This window comes from Parus major, chromosome 12, assembly GCF_001522545.3.
Source record: "Parus major isolate Abel chromosome 12, Parus_major1.1, whole genome shotgun sequence".
In the NCBI taxonomy this organism is placed as follows: domain Eukaryota; kingdom Metazoa; phylum Chordata; class Aves; order Passeriformes; family Paridae; genus Parus; species Parus major.
Genome location: NC_031781.1, coordinates 6,363,940 through 6,386,573, shown reverse-complemented (window position 1 = coordinate 6,386,573; position 22,634 = coordinate 6,363,940). Strand labels below are relative to the sequence as shown.

General features: G+C 61.9%; 4 protein-coding genes across 8 annotated transcripts; 3 read left to right on the top strand and 1 right to left on the bottom strand.

Annotated features, from left to right (window-relative positions):
- The first annotated feature begins 2,352 nt into the window (after positions 1 to 2,352).
- Positions 2,353 to 12,828, top strand: GRM2 (glutamate metabotropic receptor 2). Its single transcript, XM_015641211.1, has 6 exons — positions 2,353 to 2,449; positions 5,299 to 5,919; positions 7,618 to 8,455; positions 9,150 to 10,213; positions 11,110 to 11,284; positions 11,733 to 12,828. The coding sequence occupies exons 2-6, from the start codon at positions 5,461 to 5,463 to the stop codon at positions 11,804 to 11,806; spliced, it is 2,610 nt and encodes an 869-aa protein (XP_015496697.1). The 5' UTR covers positions 2,353 to 2,449; positions 5,299 to 5,460; the 3' UTR covers positions 11,807 to 12,828.
- Positions 12,767 to 16,324, bottom strand: RRP9 (ribosomal RNA processing 9, U3 small nucleolar RNA binding protein). Its single transcript, XM_015640492.1, has 15 exons — positions 16,250 to 16,324; positions 16,039 to 16,121; positions 15,777 to 15,892; positions 15,624 to 15,697; positions 15,464 to 15,505; positions 15,149 to 15,275; positions 14,831 to 14,955; positions 14,518 to 14,610; positions 14,318 to 14,418; positions 14,071 to 14,205; positions 13,828 to 13,890; positions 13,605 to 13,750; positions 13,431 to 13,510; positions 13,233 to 13,306; positions 12,767 to 13,137 (listed from the first exon to the last, which is right to left on the bottom strand). Exons 1-15 carry the CDS (start codon positions 16,322 to 16,324, stop codon positions 13,032 to 13,034), a joined length of 1,440 nt encoding a protein of 479 aa, XP_015495978.1. The 3' UTR covers positions 12,767 to 13,031.
- LOC107210418 (hyaluronidase-3-like) lies at positions 15,861 to 22,632 on the top strand. 2 transcript variants are annotated; one of them, XM_033517447.1, is made up of 4 exons: positions 15,861 to 15,937; positions 20,914 to 21,843; positions 21,943 to 22,032; positions 22,181 to 22,632. In XM_033517447.1, exons 2-4 carry the CDS (start codon positions 20,947 to 20,949, stop codon positions 22,532 to 22,534), a joined length of 1,341 nt encoding a protein of 446 aa, XP_033373338.1. In that variant the 5' UTR covers positions 15,861 to 15,937; positions 20,914 to 20,946; the 3' UTR covers positions 22,535 to 22,632. The 2 variants fall into 2 exon arrangements, with proteins under 2 accessions (XP_033373338.1, XP_018863661.1); XM_019008116.2 differs by lacking the exon at positions 15,861 to 15,937 and having other exon boundaries at positions 19,912 to 21,843.
- NAA80 (N-alpha-acetyltransferase 80, NatH catalytic subunit) lies at positions 16,400 to 19,787 on the top strand. Of its 4 annotated transcripts, none has more exons than XM_033517449.1 (3): positions 16,400 to 16,867; positions 16,973 to 17,393; positions 18,999 to 19,787. In XM_033517449.1, the coding sequence occupies exons 2-3, from the start codon at positions 17,057 to 17,059 to the stop codon at positions 19,724 to 19,726; spliced, it is 1,065 nt and encodes a 354-aa protein (XP_033373340.1). In that variant the 5' UTR covers positions 16,400 to 16,867; positions 16,973 to 17,056; the 3' UTR covers positions 19,727 to 19,787. The 4 variants fall into 4 exon arrangements, with proteins under 4 accessions (XP_033373340.1, XP_033373339.1, XP_015496703.1 ...); XM_033517450.1 differs by lacking the exons at positions 16,400 to 16,867; positions 16,973 to 17,393 and adding exons at positions 17,414 to 17,486; positions 18,009 to 18,094; XM_033517448.1 differs by having other exon boundaries at positions 16,400 to 17,393.
- Positions 22,633 to 22,634: the final 2 nt, after the last annotated feature.

The following is a 22,634-nucleotide window of genomic DNA, read 5'->3' as shown; positions in this document are numbered from 1 at the left end:
TGGCTGGTGCGTTGCTGACTTGTCCTTTGGCCGATTGTGCCATCCTGCCCCATGGTGGGCAGTGGGCTGTGGATGAGAGCTGCCCCCACAACCCTCCACTGAGCCAAGGAGCTGCCCAGGCGCTCTGCATCCCTGCTGCTCAGGCTTTCTCTCTGCCTGGGCAACCCAGCAGGGCACAGGGTCTGTCCCCAGCTTGTGCAAGCTGCAGGGGACGTGGGGAAGGAAGGGTCCCAGCTGCTGTGCTGAGCTGGGCAGAGCTGGAGGGAGGTGGCATCTCCACTCCTCCTGGGAACCTGTGGAGAGCAAAACCAGTATAAACCCAGGTACAAAGCTGCTGCTGGGCCTCCTCCTGTGGCAGGGGACACTAGACTACCTGCACTGTGCCTTCCTGATTCTGTCTGTCCTGCTGCTGTGGAATGCAGGCAAGGAGGGCTGCCTGTGCTGGTCCCAGTTCCCTGCCTTTCAGTATGGGACAAGGAAGCAGCCTGGACAGCATGGCCATGGTGCCATGGGGCAATGGCAGGTGCCAGAGCACCTGCTGAGTGCCCTTGGTGCCTCCAGCAGCCCAGGGATTGTTTCCTGGTGGTAAAACATGGCAGCCCAAAACTGGGATTTGGGGTGGGGGTGCCAGGGGCAGAGGAGGTCTGCCTGTCTCTCCATGGTGGGAATGTGTCCTCCCTGGCTTGGAAAGGTCATGATTAGTCCTCAGCCAGTGATTGACATAAGATTGTTCATAAATATTTTGTGCTCTGAGTGATAAAATATTAAACTCCTCCAGCCCACATGGAAAAATATTGCTCTTCCCGGTGTTTATCTTTGTTGCTAGTTATTACAAACCTGCCAAGCCCCCTGAAATATTTATGCTTGGCTGAGGCTCCCAGGGGGTTGGAGCCAGGCAGTGGATATTAACGGTGCTTGTCCCCTAACCCCACTGAACCTGGGCACCAGGGGGGCTTTGCCATCATTCTCCTGCCGTCGGCAGTGCTGGAGCAGCAGCCAGGATGATGCCAGGGTGTGTATGAGGCTGGAGCCAGGACCTATCTGCTGGGGGAAGCGGGACCATGGCAGTGCCAGCATCCCTTGGCACAACACACCTCCAGTCCTCCTCAGCTCTGGCCACGCTGGCCAGGTCCCCCAGCCCAGGCACCCTCCTCTCCCAGTGTCCCACTCTGTCTGTGCCAAGAGTCTTGAAAAGAGAGGGGCTTGTGGGGTCTCGGGTCCTGCTGCTGTGGGACTCCAGGGGGGACCCTGGGGACTCTCTGAGTTTTCCCTCCCCAAACCAGGTTTGCCGGGGGGACGGGAATCCAGCAGAGTGTGTCTGACTCACTGCAGTGCCCTTCACCCGCAGCCTGCAAGTGCAGCAGCTGGCAGGGGGGAAACTGAGTCACATGGTGGTGAGGTGGTTACTCGGGGCAGTTCCCTAGAAGCACCCTTGTCCCCTGGGTCATCCACTGTCCTGTTCTTGTCTCTGAGTGATGGAGCTCTAGGAATGCAATGCTGCAGGACCCTGGGCAGCCAAATGGCTCTAGGAAGAGTTTGGGCAATTGGTAGAGATCTGGAGCAGAACACTGCTGGTGCCTGTTTTTTGTATGGTCCAAAGTTTTCCCCAGCTTGGTGCTCGGGCTGCTGGTGCGTGCTGGGGCTTCGTGGGGTGCAGGTGGGCAGTGGGGTAATGCTGGCTGCCTGAACTCCTCCCAAGGACTTGGGGAGCAGGGTGCAAGCCAGGCAAGGGGGGAACAAACCCTGGGGCAACAGTTTGTGGCTGTGAAGCTTGGTCTGGGGCCGAGACCCCTCTCACTGGGCTGGGAATGAGCTGGGAGCTCTGGGGCCAGGGGACCAGGTGTTGAGCTGTGCCCTGCCAGGTCTGCCAGGTTCTGCCTGCTCTGGCTGTGTCCTGCCTGTGCCAAAGTTGCATCTGACCATTCCTTGCTTGCATCTAGCCATGTCTTCCCTGTGTCCTGTCTGGATCTGGTTGTGTCCTGCCTTCTCTGGCCATGTCCTGCTTGCATCCTGCCGGTGCTCTGGCTCAGTCTGCCCATCCCTTGCCTGGATCTGGCTGTGTCTTGCCTGTGTTCCACCTTCTCCATCCATGTCCTGCCCGTTCCTGCCTCCCCTGCCCGTGTCCTGCCCGTGTCCTGCCCGTGCCCGGCCGGGACCTAGCTCTATCTAATCCCGGCTTTGCCCCTGTCCCGGCAGTGCCCTGCCCGGCTCAGCCGGTGTCGGAGCGAGCGGGGGGCACTCGGGGCGGCCGCGGGGGTTCTGCTGCTCACCGGGCCGAGCCGGACCGGGGCGGGGGCCGGGCCGGGCCGGGCGGGGGGCGGAGCGGCTCCGCTCTGCTGGGGCTGGCGGAGTGTCAGAGGCGGCGGCGGGAGGCGGTGGCAGCCGCAGCTCCGAGACAGCCGCGGCACCGGCACCGGCACCGGCTCCAGGCACAGTCCGCCGGGCCCAGGTAAGGGCTGCGGTCCCAGCCCGGCGCTCCCATCGCCGTGACCTCGGTTCGCGCCGTGCTCCGGCGGCGCGGCGCCGTCTCCAGAGCCCCGGTGCCGGCGGTGGAGCGGCACGGAGACCTGCGATCCCCCGCAGCCGTCGGGGCAGCGCCACGGCGGGGCTCGGGGACAGGTGCCCCGGTACCGGGGCTCCCGGAGCTGCGGGAAGAGAGCAGAGCGTGGGCACGGGCACCGGCACAGGAGGGGCCGGGGATGCGGGCGGTCAGGGTGGCACCGGGGCTGCTCCCGCCGCTCCCACTCGCCCGGCGCAAGACGCGGGGCTCCGGGAGAACGGTCTGGGGGGTTCTCGTCTCCCCGTGATCCGGCAGCCCCGAGCCCCGCAGCGGGCACTCAGCGGGACCCGCCGCCGCAGCCCCCGGCCGGGGCTGCCCGCCGGCACCGGAGCAGGGAAGCGGGGTCACCGCCCGGCCGGCGAGGACAGACCCCCGCCCTTGCTGCTCCCCCGGCTCTCCCGTCCGGCTGTCCGGGCTGCGGAGAGCCGGGGCTTTGAGGGGGCCGGGGCAGCCGCGTCTCGGGGCGCGTTCGGGACGGGATATGGGGCGGCCGCCGGGGCGGGGGCGCCGCGGGAGCGCCCCGGGGAGGCGCCTCGGCCCCGCCGGGCACCGGGGCTGGCACCCCTTGTGCAGGAGAGAGCTGGGGGCTCCTGTCAGACCTCGGTGGCGGTGGGACCTCCGGGACCTCCGCGGGAGGTGACACTGTCCCCGCTCCCCCGCAGCACTGCCGCTCTCGCACACGCCCCGGGTGTCACACACCCCCAGGGATGCTGGTGTCGCAGGGGTCAGGGCTGGCAGGGGGTGGGAAGCGCTCCGGGCACGGAGGAGTCACGGCCCCTTCTCACCCACCCCACTCGCGATGAGGCCGGGAGGAGAGGCTGCCCGCAGCTGGCAGGAGCTTCCCGCCGTACCGTGGCCGTCGGGCTGGAATTGGTTCTGCCCTACCGGTGCTTCGCTTCCCCAGATGTTCTCCAGAGGTTCCCCGCCGTCTGTCATCCCCCCGGCACTAAACCAGTCCAGCTGAGCTGCTGCGGGAATGGTGGCAGCCCTGTTCACAGTGCATCGTGGCTTGCTGCCGGGTGGGTGATGGTTTGCCCTTCAGAGGAGCTTGGCCTGAAGGTGCCTTTCATCTGGTGACTCCTGTCAACTGCCCCAAAAGACCTGGACCACAGGGACCCGGGTTCCCAGTGCCACCGGACCCCTGTGCCAGGCTCAGCCTGCTGCTGATGGGCTTCATCAATAATCTGCGTGCCTGTGGCCTCTTTCCTGCTTGAGGAAACCCTGGGTCCCTTAGAAGCATTTATTCCTGAAATAAGGCTGGGACCCTTCCTTCTCTCTTCTCCAAAGCCCTTCTCACTGGAGGGTCAGGTAGGAGATGCCCTGAGACAGATGTGGCTCAGCAGCAGAAGACAGCACCTGAGAACAGGCACTTAGGGGCATGGAGGAACAGGAGGAGGTCTGCATGTGCCACCCCACCCCACCCCATTACACTCTGTGCCACACTGCTGCCTGCATCCCCCTGGGCATCACTGCCAGCTCTGGCTGCTTGCTGGAGGGCTCCTCCAGCACAGTCATCACCTGTCTGGGAGCAGCATGGGGGCATCAAGAGGTCCCCTCCTCCTTCCCAGGGAGAGTAGCCTCAGTATGGGCTGCAGGGAACTGCAGGGGGGGCAGCGCTCTGTGGCATCCCCCTCCCACCCTCTGTGCCCCCACAAGCACTGCTGGGCTGTGGGAGAGGCTGTGGTCCAGCCACAGCATCAGCAGCTTCCCGTTCCAGAGCAGCCTGAGGCTTCTGGACTGCCAAGGGGTCTCCTTCTCCCATGGTCCCTGAAATGCCAGCCCCATGGGATTTCAGCAGTCAGCTTCAAATGGGAAACAAATCTCTCCTGTGATTTGGGAAAAGACAACCAATCTCAGAGGGGACTGCATCTTCTGCCAAAACAAGGCCTGCCTGCTGCAAAAGCCTTTGATTCCCCCGCGCCTCCGTGCTTTCTGCAGAGGGAGTCAGCAAACCTGGCTCTTACTTTTACTGAAATCTCTGAATTTAGTATACAGGGAAGGAAGGGGCGGTGGTGAGAGAACAGACTCTAAAGCACCGTGACTGCCAGAACCCTGTGTTGCTGTGTGAGGGTGAAGCCAGTGGCGAGTCCCTGCTCCAGCCCTGATGCCACGGACAGCCCAAGGGCAACAACAAGAAGGGGGGAACCCAGGGCCAATGGGATGGAGATTAAAATACTGTGGGCACTGGGTGCTGTGGGCACGATGGGCTCATGGCTGGCTGCTTTTGGCAGTGCTCTTGGCTGGAGGTTGGGATCTGTCATCACCTCTGATGCTGCTGTGTGGGCTGGGGGCTCAGCTTGGAGCTGGCCTTGGCTCTATCTGCCCAGCTCAGCCTCTCTATGCCAGGTGACATCCCTGGCTCTTTCCCCCTCCATGATATTTTAGGGCTGTCAAGCTGTTCCCCTTCAGGCTGTTCTGGACTGATGCTGCCAGAGGGGCCAGCCCTGTGCCCACCCCAATGCCAGTGCGCCCCTGGGGGTGCTGTGGGGAGAGCAGTCCCTGTGCCTCTCCTTGTGCCCTGGCATCTGTGTCACTTGTGTCTGTCCTGAGGGGTCTGGGTCACTGTGGGAGATACTGCACCTGCTCACTTTGCCTTGCTCAGGGGATTTTCCTAAGGGCATCCCAGCTGGGGGGCACAGGCAGGCTCATGCCCCTTCTCTCCCTGCAGCACTGACTGCCCCGTCCCTGTCGTGCCTTGCGTCCCGCAGACCCATCAACTTTTCCCTTTGCTTTTCCAGGTGCTGAGGGCTCTGCCGGGGTGGCACAACCTCTCTCCCACCGACACCACGCCGTGCCATCCCCCACCACCCAATGCCTGGGGACTGCCTGCCCTCACCTTGACGGGTGGCAGCGGGTGACACGGGGTGGTGTGGGTCCCCCGGCCAGCACCAGCACACCCCATGGCGGTCCCCTTGGCCGCCTGGCTGGGGCTGATGCACCTGGCCACCTGTCTGGCTGCTGGGCACGGCATGGCTGGCAAGAAGGAGATCAGCATGGATGGGGACCTGGTGATTGGGGGCCTCTTCCCTGTCCATGAGAAAGGAGTGGGGAGTGAAGACTGCGGCAAGATCAACGAACACCGGGGCATCCAGCGCCTGGAGGCCATGCTCTTCGCCCTGGACGAGATCAACAAGGACGGGAGCATCCTGCCAGGGGTGAAGCTGGGTGCTCACATCCTCGACACCTGTTCCAAGGACACCTATGCCCTAGAGCAGTCCCTTGACTTCGTCCGTGCCTCCCTTACCAGGGTGGATGGTTCTGAGCACATCTGCCCTGATGGCTCCTACGCTGTCCATGATGATATTCCCACTGCCATCACCGGTGTCATCGGGGGCTCCTACAGTGACGTTTCCATCCAGGTACCTCCCAGGCAAGAGGGGCTCGGATGGAGCCAGGGGCTGAAGTGGGGGAAGGGGATAAAACCTTGGCAGCAGTGCAGTGATGCCACTGCCAGTGTGGCACAGGGAAGCTCACTCATGGTGATGCTCTGCCCCTTTCTCCAGTGGGGAGGGAATGCCAGGCAGGCACATGAGTGAGCCATCTCTCTGTGACTGTGGGGCATGTGGTTAGGATCCCTTGCGGGCTGTGGGAGTCCCCCAACACTCCATAAGCCATAGGAGCTAAGCCTCACATGGGGACAGGTGTTTGTTTATTCCTCTCCTGGGGTCAAGGGGGTGCAGCTCCTCAGCCCAGCTCACATCTGGACTGTGCCAGGCAGAGCTGTGTGAGGGGACACTGTCCCCCTTGCCCCTCCAAACTGCAGCCTGCGAGGTGCTGCAAGGGACATGCACCTGTGAGGGGCTCAGCCACAGGGCTGCCTGGCTAAGGCAGGGTGAGCTCCGAGGAGAAGTGTCCCCCTGTCCCCAATGATCCCATAGGAACAGGCACCTCAGACTTCAGACCTGGCTGTGACCCTGGGTGGAGTGCATCTCAGACCCCAAAACCACAGCTCTATGCACCTGGAGGCTGGTTTCAGCAGGGAGAAGAGCATCCCCTGAGGACGCAGGCAGCCAGCAGCATCAGCTGAGTCACAGGGGTGGCCGGTGGGCCACATGCTTGCTGAGATTTAATGAGTCCCCAGGGTGTGTCAGACTGTGTGTCCTGCTCCCTGGGGTCCCTGCATCCTCCAGCTATGGGGCAGAAGAAGCTGGGACTGCATGATGGAGGCAGCATCCCAGCCCATCCTGGCACTTGTCCCTTCCCTTGCTGGGAACACAGCATGTCCCCATGTCCCAACCCTGGGCAGGCAGGTGTCAGCAGGGGCAGAATATGGGCCGGCTGGGGAGCTCAGGGGGCACTGAAGGGACATGGCAGGCTGACAGCTCCCATGCATGGTGAGGACAGACAGCGGCATCACTGCGCTCAGGGACATTCTTGCTATTAGGGGAATTTATCGTCAAGATCATTTGTCCACGTTAATGAAGCTACGTCTCCTGCCTGGGGAGAAGTGAGATGTGGGCAGGCTTGGCAGCCCCGCTGGCCCACTCGAGACCCAGAGCCTGGGTTTTAACAGTCTCATTAGTGGGGCTTTTTTGCCCTTTGAAGCTAAGGAGGTATTCTGCTGAGTGGCTGGAAGGTGCCAGTCCCGCTGAGCTCCCAGTGTGGGATGCACAAGCACTGTCCCCTGACCCAGCTCTGCAGCATCCCCCAGCGTGGTGGGGAACTCTGTCCTGGCTCCCAGCCCCTAGAATTCCCCCTGTGCTGTAGGGCTGCCAGGCATCCTGGCTTTCTCCTTGCCATCAAGCATCTCCCACAGGTCACCTATGTCAGACTTTCTGCTTTTGTCCTCTCCTGAGCCCCAAATTTCAGAAGGAAATGCTTGAAATACTAAAAAAAAAAACCCAAAAAACAATATGTCTGAGGGCTCAGGCACTCCGTGAATGTGCCATCCATTCCTCTCCAGTCCCTCCACAGATCAGGATGCTCTGGATTGGGATGGGTTGCTCATCAGCCCAAGGGTTGTGCTTGGGAGCATCGTGCAACACTGGGTGTTGGGCAGGGGTCCCCCATAGGAATGTCCCTTGCTGGCCACCACTCACCTCTCCTCCTCCATGCAGGTGGCCAACCTGCTGCGGCTCTTCCAGATCCCACAGATCAGCTATGCCTCCACCAGTGCCAAGCTCAGCGACAAGTCCCGCTATGACTACTTTGCCCGCACTGTCCCACCAGACTTCTACCAAGCCAAAGCCATGGCAGAGATCCTCCGCTTCTTCAACTGGACCTACGTCTCCACTGTGGCCTCAGAGGGTGACTATGGGGAGACGGGGATCGAGGCCTTTGAGCAAGAAGCCCGCATGCGCAACATCTGCATCGCCACCTCGGAGAAGGTGGGGCGCTCCATGAACAAGAAGACCTACGATGGAGTGGTCCGGGCCCTGCTGCAGAAGCCCAATGCCAGAGTGGTCGTGCTATTCACCCGAAGTGAAGACGCCCGGGAGCTGCTGACAGCTGCCCAGAGAGCCAATGTGTCCTTCATGTGGGTGGCCAGTGACGGGTGGGGAGCCCTGGAGAGCGTGGTGGCCGGGAGCGAAGCAGTGGCAGAGGGAGCCATCACCATCGAACTGGCAGCCTACCCCATTAAGGAGTTTGCTTCCTACTTCCGTAACCTCCACCCCTACAATAACAGCCGAAATCCCTGGTTTCGGGAGTTTTGGGAGCAGAAGTTTAGGTGCAGCTTCCACACACAGGACTGCAGCCGGTACTCCCTCAAGACAGGCAAGTTTGAGCCAGAGTCCAAGATCACCTTTGTGGTAAATGCAGTCTATGCCATGGCTCACTCTCTTCACAACATGCACCGGACATTGTGCCCCAACTCCACCAAGCTCTGTGATGCCATGAAGCCTGTAAATGGCAAGAGGTTTTACAAGGACTTTATCCTCAATGTTAATTTTGATGGTGAGTCCAAAATGGAGATGGGGTTTGGCTGCCAAACTGGAAAGGGACAGGTGGAAGATAGGAAAGAAGGAGGCCCAAATTTGACCCTAAACCCTCTAATTCCACTAGCCTACCCATGTCCAGGGCTGTGGTTGTCCTGAGGTGCCAACAGCCCACCATCATCCTTGTGAGGCAATCCAAGCTTTCTGTCCCCAGTGGAAATGTGTGGGTGGAGAAGCTGACCACCAACACCATCCTGGTACAGCTGGGAGGGACCAGCCCCACAAGGGTCCCTCAAGAACACAGGTCCTTGCAAGCATCATGATTTATTCACATTTCAGGGATTAACTTGGAGGGATCCCTGTGATCAGGGACCCATGTAGACTGGGGTGAATTAGAAGCATGTCCTCTGTGACTTGGGCTGAGGGTGTCTTGGCTACCAAGAGTCACTGAGAGCCGTGGAGGCTGCACAAATCCCCTCTGTCCCTGCAGAGCTGGCTGGGGCTGACAGCCTGTCGGGCAGGTGGGTAGCTCTCCACCTTTGCTTTCCTGCTCCTAACACGTGCATAGGCAGCAAGAATGGGAGTGAAGGCAGGAAACAGGATGGACATTTACCTGTAGCCATGGTGGGATGTGATCCTTTGGAAGAGCCCTGCCTGGAGGGAGTGTTCTCCTGCCCTAAGGCAGTGACTGTCTCCCCTTCTCCTCCCCGCAGCTCCATTCAGGCCAGCGGACACCGAGAGCGTTGTTCGATTTGACCGCTACGGCGATGGGATCGGGCGCTACAACATCTTCAATTACCACTATGTGGACGGGCGGTACCGGTACCAGAAAGTGGGCTACTGGGCAGAGGGGCTCATCCTTGACACCAGCCTCATCCCCTGGGCTGAGACCTCCACTCCTGTGTCCCAGTGCAGCGATCCCTGCAAGAAGAATGAGATCAAGAGCATGCAGCCTGGAGACATTTGCTGCTGGATCTGCATCCCCTGCCAGCCCTACGAGTACCTGCTGGATGAGTTCACCTGCATGGACTGTGGTCTTGGTTACTGGCCCAATGAGACCCTGAATGGCTGCTACGAGCTGCCCCAAGAGTACATCCGCTGGAAAGACGTCTGGGCCATTGGTCCCGTCACTATCTCTTGCCTGGGTTTTATCTCCACCCTCTTCGTTATCGGAGTCTTCGTGAAGAACAACGACACTCCCATAGTGAAGGCCTCTGGACGAGAGCTGTGCTACATTCTGCTGACTGGGGTCCTCATGTGCTACAGCATGACCTTCATCTTCATCGCAAAGCCCTCCACCGGGGTGTGCACGCTGCGGCGCCTGGGGCTGGGCACGTCCTTCGCCGTCTGCTACTCAGCCCTCTTGACCAAGACGAACCGCATCGCCAGGATTTTCAGCGGGGTGAAGGAGGGGGTCCAGCGCCCCCGCTTCATAAGCCCAACGTCGCAGGTGGTCATCTGCATGGCCCTCATCTCTTGCCAGCTGATCATCGTCATCATCTGGCTCCTGGTGGAGACCCCTGGCACGGGCAAGGAAACTGAGCCTGACAAGAGGTACATTGTCACCCTCAAGTGCAACAACCGTGACTCCAACATGCTCATTTCGCTCACCTATAATGTCCTCTTGATTGTCCTCTGCACGGTCTACGCCTTCAAGACACGGAAATGTCCAGAAAACTTCAACGAGGCCAAGTTCATTGGGTTCACCATGTACACGACCTGCATCATCTGGCTGGCCTTCCTGCCCATCTTCTACGTGACCTCCAGCGACTACCGTGTAAGAGCTGGAGCAATGAGGGGGCTCTGACAGGGCTTGATCTAAGTGGTCCTGGAGATTTGGGCCATGCAGGGTCCATGATTAGGAGATGTGTGGGCCTGGGGAAGGGTCTTTATCCACATACCTGGTGATGGTCACCTCTGCACTGGGTAATTCAGCACCAGGTGAAGGGTCCTGAGGGGCTGTGGCTGATGGGGCAATGAGTCCTGGAGAGAGGACCTGCCCCCCTCCCTCCTTTGCTAGGATGAGGATGGGAAATGGCCCTGAGACCTCCAGAGATTCACCATAGCCAGACCATGGAAGTATGATAGTCATCCTTCAGCCAGGTGACACAAAAGCATGAGACAGCCCCTGGCTCATCCAGACACCATACCCCAGCATGAATGCCAGCCCCAGGGCCAGCCTGGTCCCTGGGCTGACGAGCAGTGCCAGGAACTGGGTAGCATGGGGTGCATCCTGCAGCACCTCAAGACCCCTGGCACAGACAACCAAACATATTCTTGATGGGTCTTGAGGAATTGGTGGGGGCAGCTGCAGTCAGGGGCTTCCAGAGAGGACCTGCACCTCCAGAGGGAGTGGGCACCGCTATGGGGGAGTGCAGGTTCTGGCCCCAGGCAGTGCCACAAAGCAGCATGTGGGCAGGGCTGGGGTTTGCTCCTCAGGGTGTACCTGCTTTGCAGGGGCAACCTGTCCCCATCAGAGCAGTGTCCATACCCTGCCCATGGGTCTCCTGCAGGACCACCCTGACAGAGGGATGTGGTGTGGGGTGGGCTGTCCCTGCAGGGTGCAGGCTGTGCCCAGTGGGGCCGGCCAGTGCCACAGTATGGGCTTCATCCTGCCCTGCTTGGGGCAGAGGGCTGATGGGTGGAGCACCTGATGCCCACCCCTGTCTCCAGGTCCAGACCACCACCATGTGCATCTCGGTGAGCCTCAGCGGCACCGTGGTCCTCGGCTGCCTCTTCACCCCCAAGCTCCACATCATACTCTTCCAGCCGCAGAAGAACGTGGCCAGTCACCGTGTGGGCACCGCTCGGTTCAGTGTGGCAGCAGCCAGCTCCAGCCAGTCCCATGGTGAGCATGGTGGGGCTGGGAAAGGGTTGGGGGACAGCATCCATTTCCTGGTGGGGGGTGTGTGTGGGCACCCCAGCACGGGTTCCTGAAGAAAAGTGGGGTGTGTGGTAGGGCAAAGTGGGAAAGGGGGGAGAATGAAAGATGCAGTATCCCCAGTGGCTCTTCCCTGTCCTCTGTCCCAGTGCCTTATCAGGACAGCACAGCTGCCAGAGGGGTACTGCTCCTGGGGGGCCATCATTGCTGAGTGGACAAGGCCTCTCTCCACCCCAGCAGAGGGGATTCAGCTGCCCCAAGGTGCCTGTCACTACCTGAGGCACTCTTTAGCTCCAGGGAACATGACCACCCTGGGCACCCTCCACCCCAGCTCCCTGGGCACCACTACCATGGCATGCTTGGGGGTGCTGCTGCCAGACCCCAACCCAGTCCTGTCTGCCACCTTCCTGTCCAGGTTCAGCCTCGCCATACGTGCCCACGGTGTGCAACGGGCGTGAGGTGGTGGATTCCACAACGTCATCCTTGTGAAGGACGGAGGCCAGGCTGTGGTGCTGCCACACGGCACCCCCACTGCTTCCCCAGGGAGAGCAGTGCCTGCAGCACGGCCCACTGAGGTGCCAGGTGCAGCTGGGAGGCTCAGTCCCTGCCCCAGCACAAGCTACACATCCCTCATGTCGGGTCACGGTACGTGTCACCCTTCCCTTGCACTGAGCCACGTTACATGTACCCTGTCCTCCACCCACGAGCCATGGTGAACATCCCCGCTCCGAGCTGAGCCACGGCACACGTCCCTCTCTGTCACCTGCACTGAGCCATTGTGCACCTCACCCCCTGCACTGAGCCATGGAGAATGTCCCCCCATCCCTTGCACTGAGCCGTAGTGCACATCGCACGGACCTCGCACTGAGCTGTGGCACAAATACCCTCTCCTTGTCCCTTGCACTGAGCCCTGGTGCAGACCTGCCTGCACAGAGCCACGGGGCGCATCCTCTGCCCCTTGCCCCCAGCCCCAGCGCACAACTCGACTCCCTCTCGCCAAGCCACGTTCCACCTCTTGCTTTTCGCTTGTGCCAATCGCTGTGCCCCCCACTCCCTTGCTGTGGTGCCTCACACTGCCCTCTCCCCATCGCCCACCCCACCTTCCCAGGGCCATGCCTTTCCCATCACCCTCTGTGCCAAGCCTTGCACCACATCACCCTTTCCCCAGTGCTTTGCCTTTTCCCCTTTTCCTCCTGGTTTTGGCCTCAGGAGAGCCACTGAGCGTGGCTGGGCCGGGCCCAAGCCTCCACATCACTTCCCTCACTGTGTGTGGCGCTTCTCATCCCTTTGTGGGAGACAGGGCAGAAGCAGGGGCAGACAAATGCCCGCTGACCCCAGCCCCTGCAGAGCCCCGGGGGGCGTTGGAGGCTCAGGGCAAGCACCAGGACCCAGGTATTTGAGCCCAACAAAGTTTTTAAGAGTAGACTTTTTCTGTGAACAAAAGTGTGATTTTTTTTTTTTTTTGTAATTTATGTAAATAAAGTGGTTTTGGTGGTGTTTTTTTTACAAAATGGATTGTTCCAGAGCTCAGGTACAGCCAAACCTGAGAGAAGGGGACAGACCCTCGCAGAGGGCAGAGCCACATCAAGACATGGGGGCAATGTGACAACCCCCACTCACATCCTGCTGACCTCAGGGTGGCGGCTGCACCAAGGATTGGGGGCACAGCTCCAGGCACAGAAGAACCTGCTCCAGTGGCTCCAGGGACAGGGGCCTAGGAGCTGACAGGGGATTCAGGACTAGAGGCTGTGTTCTTCTGCTTCAGGGGGATGATGCAGATACTGTTTTTTGCTTCTTTGATTCTCCACCACCGTCCGAGCCTGTAGATGAGAGAGATGGGGGGGTCACCCTCCAACAAGACCCAGAGGAGGGGGAAGCTGCACCCCCAGGCAGCAGCAGGGAGTGGGGACAGTACCGGTGTTCCTGCCCAATGCCAGCCACCAGGAAGTCACCAGCTGATGAGAACTTGAGGCTGTTGACAAAACCCACCTGGAGGGGACAGAGCAGGGTGAAGGGCTCCCACAGGCTTCTCAAGCTTCCCAAGGAGGGAAGCCCCTTCTGAGAGACTCCCCAGCCCAGCTCCAGAATTCCCAACCTGCCCATCCATCCATACCAAGGGGATGTCCAAGAGGTGCTCCAGCTTCCGAAATCCTTCACCAGATTTCCATAGCTTCACACTGCCACTGTGGGACCCTGGGGCACAGAGAGGAGACTGTCATGCACCCCAGCCCAGCAATGGGAGCAGGACACATTTCCCCACAGGCTGCCAAAAGCAGCTGTCACACACCTGTGGCCAGGAGGTCACTGTTGCGCAGGGCAGCCACCGCCACGATCCAGAAGGGCTGCTGCAGGCCCTGGGTGTCCTGCTCACCGTGCGCCTGCCGTGCCAGTGCCAGCGGCTTCTTCTTCGTCAGCCCCCACAGGGCTAAAGACCTGCAAGGGACGTGAGGGATGAGGGGGCTGAGGGGACACCCTGCCCACCCCAGGCATCATCCTGGCCCCGTGCTCACCCATCATCAGCACCAGACACCATGTGCTCCTCGTTGATGAGCTGGATACAGTCGATGGAGCCTCTGTGAAGAGAAGAGGCAATTGCCAGAAGCTGCAAGTGTGCCCTGGGATCCGGCTTAGGGGACAAGGGCTCACCAGGGCATCAGCATCCCCAGGGTGCTTCTGGTGATGCCTGGCAGACATACCCCACTGCCCCAGCTGGACACACCTGCCCACAGCCCCCTCTTCCATCCCAGACCTACTGGTGCCCAGAAAACACGAGCTGTGATTCCTCAGGGATCTTCCAGAGCCGCACAGTGCCATCCCGTCCCCCTGCTGTCACACAGCACTCCCGGCTCAGGCTGTCCAGCCCTGTGATGATGTCCTGGTGTCCGAACCTGGAGAAGGAGATGACAAAGAGCTATGGCAAGCATGGCTCTCTGCCCCCTCACCTCCTCAGGGCTTCTGGGCATCCCTTGGAAGGGTCAGTGGGATTGCCCCAGGTCTTACAGAGTCTCCACGTATGCGTTCTCTGCCACATCCCAGACCTTGACACAGCGGTCGTGGGAAGCGCTGTACAGCTGGTGTGTGCCCTTTCGGAAGGACAGGCCCTGGGGACAGATGGACAGACATGGTACAGCAGTGAGGGACACTGAGGAGGACACAGCTACCTGACCCTACAGGCATCTTGCCCAATGCCCCCAACTCACTGAGACAGCGTCACGGTGCCCTGTGAAGATGTGCAGGCGCTTGCAGGTGGCTGCATCCCAGATCATGATCAGCTTGTTCCTGTCTCCCGTAGCCTGGCAGACAGCAGGGGATGCCTGAGATCTGCACCTTGGAGACCAACAGCCCTGTCCTGCCTCCGCTCCATGGGCTTTGGGTGTCCCAGGGACCCATTTGTGACCCAGCAGGGGGTAGGCGCTACTTTAACCCAGCAAGGAACAGCTGGGCATAAGACTCTACCCCCAGGACCCTGGGAGAACACTTCCCATGGCCATCTCTCCAGCCTTGTCCCCGTACCAGGTATTTGCCGTCTGATGAAATGGCCATGCAAAGGACATGGGATGCGTGCCCCATGTGCCGCTCCTCCGTGCCCTTCTTCCCGCCGGGCACCACGCACAGCCTCTTCCCACTGTCCACCTCCCCTGCAGGAAAGTCATCACAATCAGCCTCTGGGAGCCTCCCACCACTCCCAGAAGTGTCAATTAGCCTTCCACAGAGCCTGGAATTATCCACAATCCAAGAACAGCCAAGACCCAAGCCACCTCAGTGGGCACCTGGGTCCCTGCAGGGCTTCGGCTTGAGAATAGCCAGTGGCAGCCCCAGGTGAACACTTGCATTTGATGAGGGAGCCATCCTTGGAAGCAGAAAAAATGAATCTATCATCAGGAGAGATGACGAGGCAGGTAACAGGCAGCTGGTGTCCCCTCAGCACACGGATCCTGGCTGCATCTGGAGGCTGTACCTGCAGGAAGAGCAGGATGTGAACTGGGCTGCCCAGGACCCTTCCCCAGGCACAGAAGCATTCCAGCACAGCACCCTGCCTTCTCCAGGATGCCAGCAGCAGGGAGAAAGGCTGTAGCATGCTGGCTGTGCCTTAGTGTCCCCTAAGCTGGCTCTTGCAGTCTGGCACCCCCAGCACCGGGCACTTACATCTTTGGCGACGAGGCGCTGTAGCCGGCCTTTCTGCTCCAACTGGGGAAGAAGGGAGAGGTTCAGCAGAGGTGGCCTCAGTCCCGGTCCCGCGGTAAGGGGACCGAGCCCGCCGCCGTCAACGGGACCGAGACGCCACGTCCGCCCCCCCCCCGCTCACCACGTCCTCCTTCAGCCGGTCGCCGATGAGATCTGCCGGCTCGAGTTCCTCCTCCTCCTCCGCCCGCTCCTCCTCTGCCGCGGGACAGTGCATGAGGCTCGGGCTCAGCGCCCGGGGCCGCCCCGCGGGACACGGGCGCCGGGCGGGACTCACCGAGCTGGCGGAGCTCCTCCAGGTACTGCTTGGCCAAGCGCAGCTTCTTCTCCTGCGGCGTCTCCTCCACCTCCTCCTCCGCTGCCTCTCGCCGCCGCCGCCGCTCCAATAACGGGCTGCAGAGACACGCGTGCGTGAGCATCGCTACCGGCACCCCACAGGTACCGGCACCCTCTCCGGTACAGGCATCCTCGCCGGTACAGGCATCCCCCGGTATCGGCGCCCCACTACGGTACCGGCAGTCCCCAGGCGCAGTCCTTACCTCTCTGTCTCGGAGTCGCTAGACACTTCCTCGTCGGCGGGCCGACCGGCCGTCGCCCGCGGTCTTCCATCGGCGGCCGGTGCCTGCGGAACAAAATGGGGCGATAGACGAGACGGGACGGGCGCAGCGAAAGCGTCACGGCGGCGGCCGCGGCGACATAGCTCTTCTTCACCCGCCTCCCTCTCTCCCTTCGGCCCGGTCCGGCCCTTACCACCGGCCGCGGCCGCCGCCGTGCCGCCGCCCCGCGCGGGGCCTTGGCCCTCCTGCCGCCCGCCGCTGCCGCCATGCTGCCGCCGCACGTGGGCCCCCCCCGCCGCCGGCAAGGCTCAGGCCACGCCCCCGACAGCGCCTATTGGCTGTGGGCGGCAGGATCCCGCCTCCTATTGGCCCTCGGCACCGCCTCCCGGTCCCGGAAGCGCGCCCTGCCCCCCCCGTCCGGCGGCCGCGCTATCACTCGGTGTGACGTCACGAGGCACGTAGCCCCGCCCCTGCCGGTGGCCCCGCCCCACCGGTCCCTGTGCTGGGCGGGGGTCTCTGCCGCAGGGACCGGGCACTCGTCAGGGCCAGTTCTCAGAGCCCCGGGCCCCCCAGCGCTGCCTCCTCTGCCCCCCATGGCCCTTCGGGCCCAGTCCTGCAGCTGGCAGCCCCCCGTGGTGACAGTGACGGTGGTTGCTACTTCTGAAATCACGATCAACTCCTTCTGCCCCTCAGGGACCCTTAACCAGCCTCCACTGTCGGGCATGGCCTCTGGTCCTTTCCCATGTCCTTTGTGGAGTTCCAGGGACCCGTCCTTGGCCATGCTGGGATAGTGTCTGTCTGTCTGGGACAGGTGATGCTCTAAAGATCTAACATCTGCTTTTGTGCAAAAATTCTATTATGTGCAATCTCTTTGGCACAGAAGGAGTCAGGGAAGAACGGTGTTCTGGTCATGCAGGTGAAAGAGCTGTCCTGCACCTCCTGCTTCAACATCTTCTTTGTGGTGCCCACTGTAAGCCCCATCACGACTTGAAAGAGACGGATGGAGAGCTCCCGCACAGTGTCTCACTCCCTGGGGAGGAGAGGAGGGCGTGAAGATGGACATCCCCAAAACAGCCTTGGGCAGCCCAGCTCCAGAAGAGAGGAGAGCTGCAGCACTGCAGCTCTGCCCAGTAGGGCTCGGTGTCCCTGGCACTGGAGACGCTGCGGAGGGCTGGGCAGGTCAGGGTGGGGTGTGCCTGTCACGGTGGGTCCGTGCGGCAATTTGGGGGGCAGCGCTAGGCTCCGGGGGCGCGGGCGGTGCGTCCTCCGGCCGCCAGAGGGCGCGGGCGGGCCGGGCGGGCCGGAGGAAGTGACGGGGCCGGCGGGGCCGAGGAACGGTACGGGCGGGACCGGGCTGGGGCAGGGCAGCGCCACGGGGAGAAGGGCAGGGAGAGGGGCGCGGTGGTGGCCCAGTGATGGGTCAATAATGGGTCAGTTATTGGTCAATGATGGGTCAGTTATTGGTCAATGATGGGTCAATGCTGGGGTCAGTGATAGGGTCAATGATGGGCTGGTGGGCGGGGTCAGGGATGGGGTCAGGGATGGGGTCAGGGATGGGGTCAGGGATGGGTGAGCAGTGGGGTCAGGGATGGGGTCAGGGATGGGTGAGCAGTGGGGTCTGGGATGGGGTCAGGGATGGGGTCAGTGATGGGTGAGCAGTGGGGTCACTGATGGGGTCAATGGCAGGTCAGATGACAGGTCAGTGGTGAGGTGAGTGTTGGGTGGTCAGTGAGGGTCAGTGGTGGGGTCGGGACCAGGAGGTGCAGCCATGAGGTGGGGGCAGCGATCAGCTGGGTGATGCTGTTTCAGACTGTGTGTGTGTGTGTGCTGGTTTGTGGTTTGGAGCAATCGGGGTACAGGCAGGGTGAGTGGCCTGTGTGGGGGTGCAGCGTGGGAAGTGGGGTGTGCTGTGTGGGGCCCTGACAGACGTGTCATTCACACCGGGGAAGTAGAACCAGGCGCTGTGGTTGGTCATGAGCCGGGGCTGCTTCCTGCTGTGCTGGCATCCGGGACAAAGGAGCCAGCAGCAGAGGGCAGGGTGAGTGAGCAGGGTGGGTGTGAGCAGGGTGGGTGTGAGCAGGTACAGGTGTGAGCAAGGTACAGATGTGAGCAGGGTGCCTGTGGGCTGGGTGTGTGCAGACAGGGTTGGTAGCAGCGGAATGAGCACAGGGAGGGTGGGTGAAGTCATGGTGGGTGGCAAGCAAATGCTGTGGGAGTCCTGGTGTGGCTTTGCTGGGCAGATGGAAGGAAACCATCACCCACTCAGGAGTGTTGGTAGGGTCTGGCCTCTGAAGGGGACACTGCAGGCTGGGCTGAGTCAGGAGTCTTGGAGCTAGGGGGGTGACCCCACCATGCCTCTTGGCAGCACCTAGGGTGTGGGACAGCAGGCTCAGGCCATCCCCAGCCCCCAGAGGGGAAGTGGGGCAGTTTGCTCAATCCTAGTTAATCAACTGGCATAGTGGTTTCTCCTGCCTTCTGCCTGCGGCTTCTCCTTTGCAAGGGGAACGGCCAGCCTGAGATGGGACCTCATGGCATGCAGTAGGATAGGGATTTTCTGACCTCTCAGAGGCTATTTGGGCTCCTCAGAGCCCTGACTTTGAGGACATGAGTGATGAGCTGGCTGGTCTCCTGGGTTCTGAAGTAGCAGGAGCTAATGGCAGGGGAGGCAAGGCTAGCACTGTGCCTCCTGGCCCTCAGCTGGTTTGGCAGCGCTAGACCTTTCTGCAGGTTTCATGGCATGATTTCCTGGAGCTGGCACCATATGCCACTTCCCTGCCATGAATCTGTTGTTTGCCCTTGGACCCACCAAAGCTCCATGAACTCATCTGGCTGTGCGGCTGGGGAACCGCACCTGTATTGGGGCTGGTGTCGGGCTGGGGGGAACAAATGCATGGTCTGTGCCTTATTGCCTCTAAGCTGTGACCTGCTTGGTTTCCTGTCAGTGAGAAGAATGGGTTCCGTGTCAGAGGAGCTCAGCTTGGTCCCCTTGCACCAGAGGCCGGAGCTGCTGGAAGCCTGTGCCAAGCTGCTGGGCGAGGAGTGGGGGAAGAGCCGGGCGTCGCGGCTCCACACACTCCAGCGCTCCTCGGACGCCTTTCCCACCTGCCTGCTGCTGCTGCGGAGCCAGGGCCCCAGCGAGACCCCTGCCGCCCAGGAGGGGCCCTGCGAGCTCGTGGGCCATGTCCGACTCTCCCGTGTGGTTGGCTGTCCCCATGACCTCTTTGTGGAGAGTGTGGTGGTGGCCCGGGCGCTGCGGGGCCAGGGCTATGGGCGGCGGCTGATGGAGGCCACTGAGCAGTGGGCCCGGGCCCGGGGTTTTCACTGCCTGCACCTCACCACCCACGACAAGCAGCATTTCTATGCCCACCTGGGCTATGTCCTGGGTGAGCCGGTGCAGAACGTGGCCTTTCTCAGCCCAGCTATATCCTCTGAGGTGCTGCGGCTCTTCTCCGCCCCTTCTGGGGCTGCCACTGCCACCACCGCCAGGCCGTGGGTACCTGCTGCCCCCCCGCCTCCCCCCCAGCCCCTCACTGTCCCCCCACCACCTCCCCCACCAACTGTGATCTGGGCAAGGGGTGTCCTGGCTGAGAGCAGCGAGCAGAGCCTCCTGGAATCCCCACACCGTGATGCCAAAGGGCTCCCCATCTTCTGGATGAAGAAGGACATCTGAGGGGCTGAGGCCCCAAGCTGGTGATTAAAAGCAGCGTGGGTGGGAGCTGCCCGCCGCAGCACTGCCTGACTGCCTGCCATTCTTCAGGGCTGGCACCAGCTCCCCCAGCCTCCGTGGTTCACCCTGGCCCCAATGCTGAGGGAGTGGTGCTGGCAGGGAGGTGGTTCTCATACCCTGCCCTACCTGGGCACGCTACCTCTGCTCCTGCCTGGCCCCCAGCTTGCCTGGCTGGGCCTCTGGGACCACCAGCATGGTGGGTAGCCAGGTCCACCCCAGGCTGAGGGGCTGGCACGAGTCCCCAGGAGCACTGCCCAGTGCCACCAGTGTCTCCTCCACTCAGGATTTGCTGTGAGGCAGCTGGGGCTGATGGCGTGTGGTGGCCTCCAGCATGGTCACAGCTGTCGTCACTGAGCAGCCTGGGGAAACTGAGGCACAGGATGGCTGGGGTGGCACTGTGGGAGTAGGGTATGGTGGTGGGGCTGCAGAATTGAGTCCCCTGCACTGCACAGCGAGGGGGGCAGGTGGCCAAGCCCCCCTAAGGCAGCCGGCGTCAGTGAGGGCCAGAGGCACAGGAGCAGGAAGGTCAGAGGGAGCATCCAGCCTCGCATCGAGGGATTAGCACTGCCCTTGCTGTATCACGCGGCCCTGGGCCCATTCCCTGCCTAATCCCCTCATTCTGGGCAGCTGGCCAGCACCGGGCAGGGGCACCAGACCCCTCTGGCCCTGCCTGAACTGTGAGGGACAGAGCTGCCCCTTTGGCCCCACCATGCCTCTTGGGGGGACTGAGTCCTTCAGTAGGTCACCCAGCCTGGCTCAGCACTGTGCTGAAAACCGGGACCAGGGAGTCTCGGTGCCTCCACTACAGGCAGGACTGGAAGCCAGCAGGGAAATTGAGGCACCAGCACCAGTGGCTTGCAGTGCCACTCTGGAGCTGTGCCACGGCTGTGGTGGTGCAAGCAGGATCTCAGCAGCAGAGAGCAGCAGGCAGAGGTAACACTGGCTGTGCTGAGGCAGGAGGGGTCTCAAACCCCCAAGTCCTGTCAGGTTTTGGAGTGGATAGCATGTGCTTGCAGGACATCCCAGCCTCTGTGGCCAATCCTAGCCCACTGTGTGCCAGGGTCGAGTGCACTGCTGGAATGCCCACTGCATCCCACAGCCTCACTCCCACGGCTCTCCTTTCCTCACAGGGTGCCGGCCCCGCAAGCAGCTGGTGAGGCGGGATGGTGCTGGTGCTGGCACTGTGGGCCTGCCTGGCGCTGGGCACAGCCAGCAAGGAGAGCCCAGCACCCGCGCCCCTGGCAGGCGGGCAGCCCTTTGCCGTGGTGTGGAACGTCCCCACCAGCCGCTGCCAGCACCGCTTTGGTGTGGGGCTGCCCCTCAGCGACTACGGCATCGTGGAGAACCAGGGTGGCCACTTTGCCGGCCAGAACATCACCATCTTCTACAAGAACAAGTTTGGGCTGTACCCCTACCTGTCACAGCAGGGTGTCCCCCACAATGGGGGCATCCCCCAGCGTGTCTCACTGGAGGCCCACATCAACAGGGTGGCCGAGGACATCCGCCTCCTCCTGCGACCTGCTTTCCATGGCTTGGCCGTAGTAGACTGGGAGGAGTGGAGGCCTCTATGGGCCCAGAACTGGGGGGCCAAAAAGATGTACCGGACAGCCTCAGAGCAGTGGGTGCGGAGCCAGCACGGCATCCTGCCGGCACGGCGGCAGCTCCAACTGGCCCAGCTGGAGTTCGAGCAGGCGGCACAGGCTCTAATGGAGGAGACACTCCTGGTGGGCCGAGCCATGCGCCCCAGAGGGCTCTGGGGTTTCTACCGCTTTCCCAACTGCCTCAACACCAACTGGGCCAAGGAGGCAAACTACACCGGGCAGTGCCAGCCGGCAGAGGTGCAGCGTAACAACCATCTGGGCTGGCTCTGGGCCGCCTCTTCCGCCCTCTACCCCAGCATCTACCTGCCGCTGGCGCTGCCACCCACCCTGCGCCGCCGCTACGTGCACCACCGGCTGCGCGAGGCCCTGCGCGTGGCCGCCTTCGGGCCCGACGGCCTCCTGCCCGTGATCGCCTACTCCCGCCTCTCCTACCGCCGCTCATCCCGCTTCCTGCAGCTGGTAAGCACCGTGGGGCCGGAGCTGGCCGTGGGGGCGATGCGGTTGGCACGGGGACAGAGGTTGTGTCCCCCAGACCGGTCATGTCTCTGTTCCCGGCAGGCTGACCTGGTGCACACCATTGGGGAGAGCGCGGCACTGGGAGCGTCGGGACTCGTGCTCTGGGGAGACATGTCGTACTCGCACTCGGCTGTGAGTATGGCCCCTGGCAGCACTGGAGGCAGTGGGCAGCAGGAGGTGGCATGGGATGTACAGGATGGCCACATCCCCTGTGCCCACCAGGTAGGGCTGGCCAGGTCTCTGTTGCTGGGGCGGGTTCTCACTGGTGCTTCCTCCCCAGGAAAGCTGTACCAGCCTGCGCCACTACCTCGTGTCCACCCTGGGTCCCTACGTGGCCAACGTGACGGCAGCAGCCCGAGAATGCAGCTATGGACAGTGCCATGGACACGGGCGCTGTGTGCGCCGGCAGCCCCACGACCTGGGCAGCCTCCTGCACCTTGGCCCCGGTGCTGGCCCATGGGCTGCTTTCCGCTGCCACTGCTACCGTGGCTGGGCAGGTGAAGGCTGTGCCCAGCCGGTACAGCTCAACCCTGCCACCTCCTGCCAGGTGCCCACCCACGCTCACAGCCTCTATGGGCACAAGGATCTCACATCCTCTGACACCTGCCTGCCACAGGGGGTGTGGGGCTGGTGACAAGAGCCGGGGACCACCACGGTCCCCTACCTCAGTAGTGCTGCTGTTGGCACTTCCTGTGGTCTCACTAACCTAAATAAATTCTCCTGGCACAGCTAGC

Coding starts and splice junctions, on each gene's coding strand:
- GRM2 (XM_015641211.1), top strand. CDS start 5,461: ATGGCGGTCCCCTTGGCCGCCTGGCTGGGGCTGATGCACCTGGCCACC. Junction 5,920..7,617: donor ACAGTGACGTTTCCATCCAG/GTACCTCCCAGG, acceptor TCCTCCATGCAG/GTGGCCAACCTGCTGCGGCT. Junction 10,214..11,109: donor TGACCTCCAGCGACTACCGT/GTAAGAGCTGGA, acceptor CCCTGTCTCCAG/GTCCAGACCACCACCATGTG.
- RRP9 (XM_015640492.1), bottom strand. CDS start 16,324: ATGGCGGCAGCGGCGGGCGGCAGGAGGGCCAAGGCCCCGCGCGGGGCG. Junction 15,893..16,038: donor AGCGACTCCGAGACAGAGAG/GTAAGGACTGCG, acceptor GTGTCTCTGCAG/CCCGTTATTGGAGCGGCGGC. Junction 13,138..13,232: donor GGCATTGGGCAGGAACACCG/GTACTGTCCCCA, acceptor TCTCATCTACAG/GCTCGGACGGTGGTGGAGAA.
- NAA80 (XM_033517449.1), top strand. CDS start 17,057: ATGGAGAGCTCCCGCACAGTGTCTCACTCCCTGGGGAGGAGAGGAGGG. Junction 17,394..18,998: donor GCCGGCGGGGCCGAGGAACG/GTACGGGCGGGA, acceptor GTTTCCTGTCAG/TGAGAAGAATGGGTTCCGTG.
- LOC107210418 (XM_033517447.1), top strand. CDS start 20,947: ATGGTGCTGGTGCTGGCACTGTGGGCCTGCCTGGCGCTGGGCACAGCC. Junction 21,844..21,942: donor CATCCCGCTTCCTGCAGCTG/GTAAGCACCGTG, acceptor TGTTCCCGGCAG/GCTGACCTGGTGCACACCAT. Junction 22,033..22,180: donor TGTCGTACTCGCACTCGGCT/GTGAGTATGGCC, acceptor CTTCCTCCCCAG/GAAAGCTGTACCAGCCTGCG.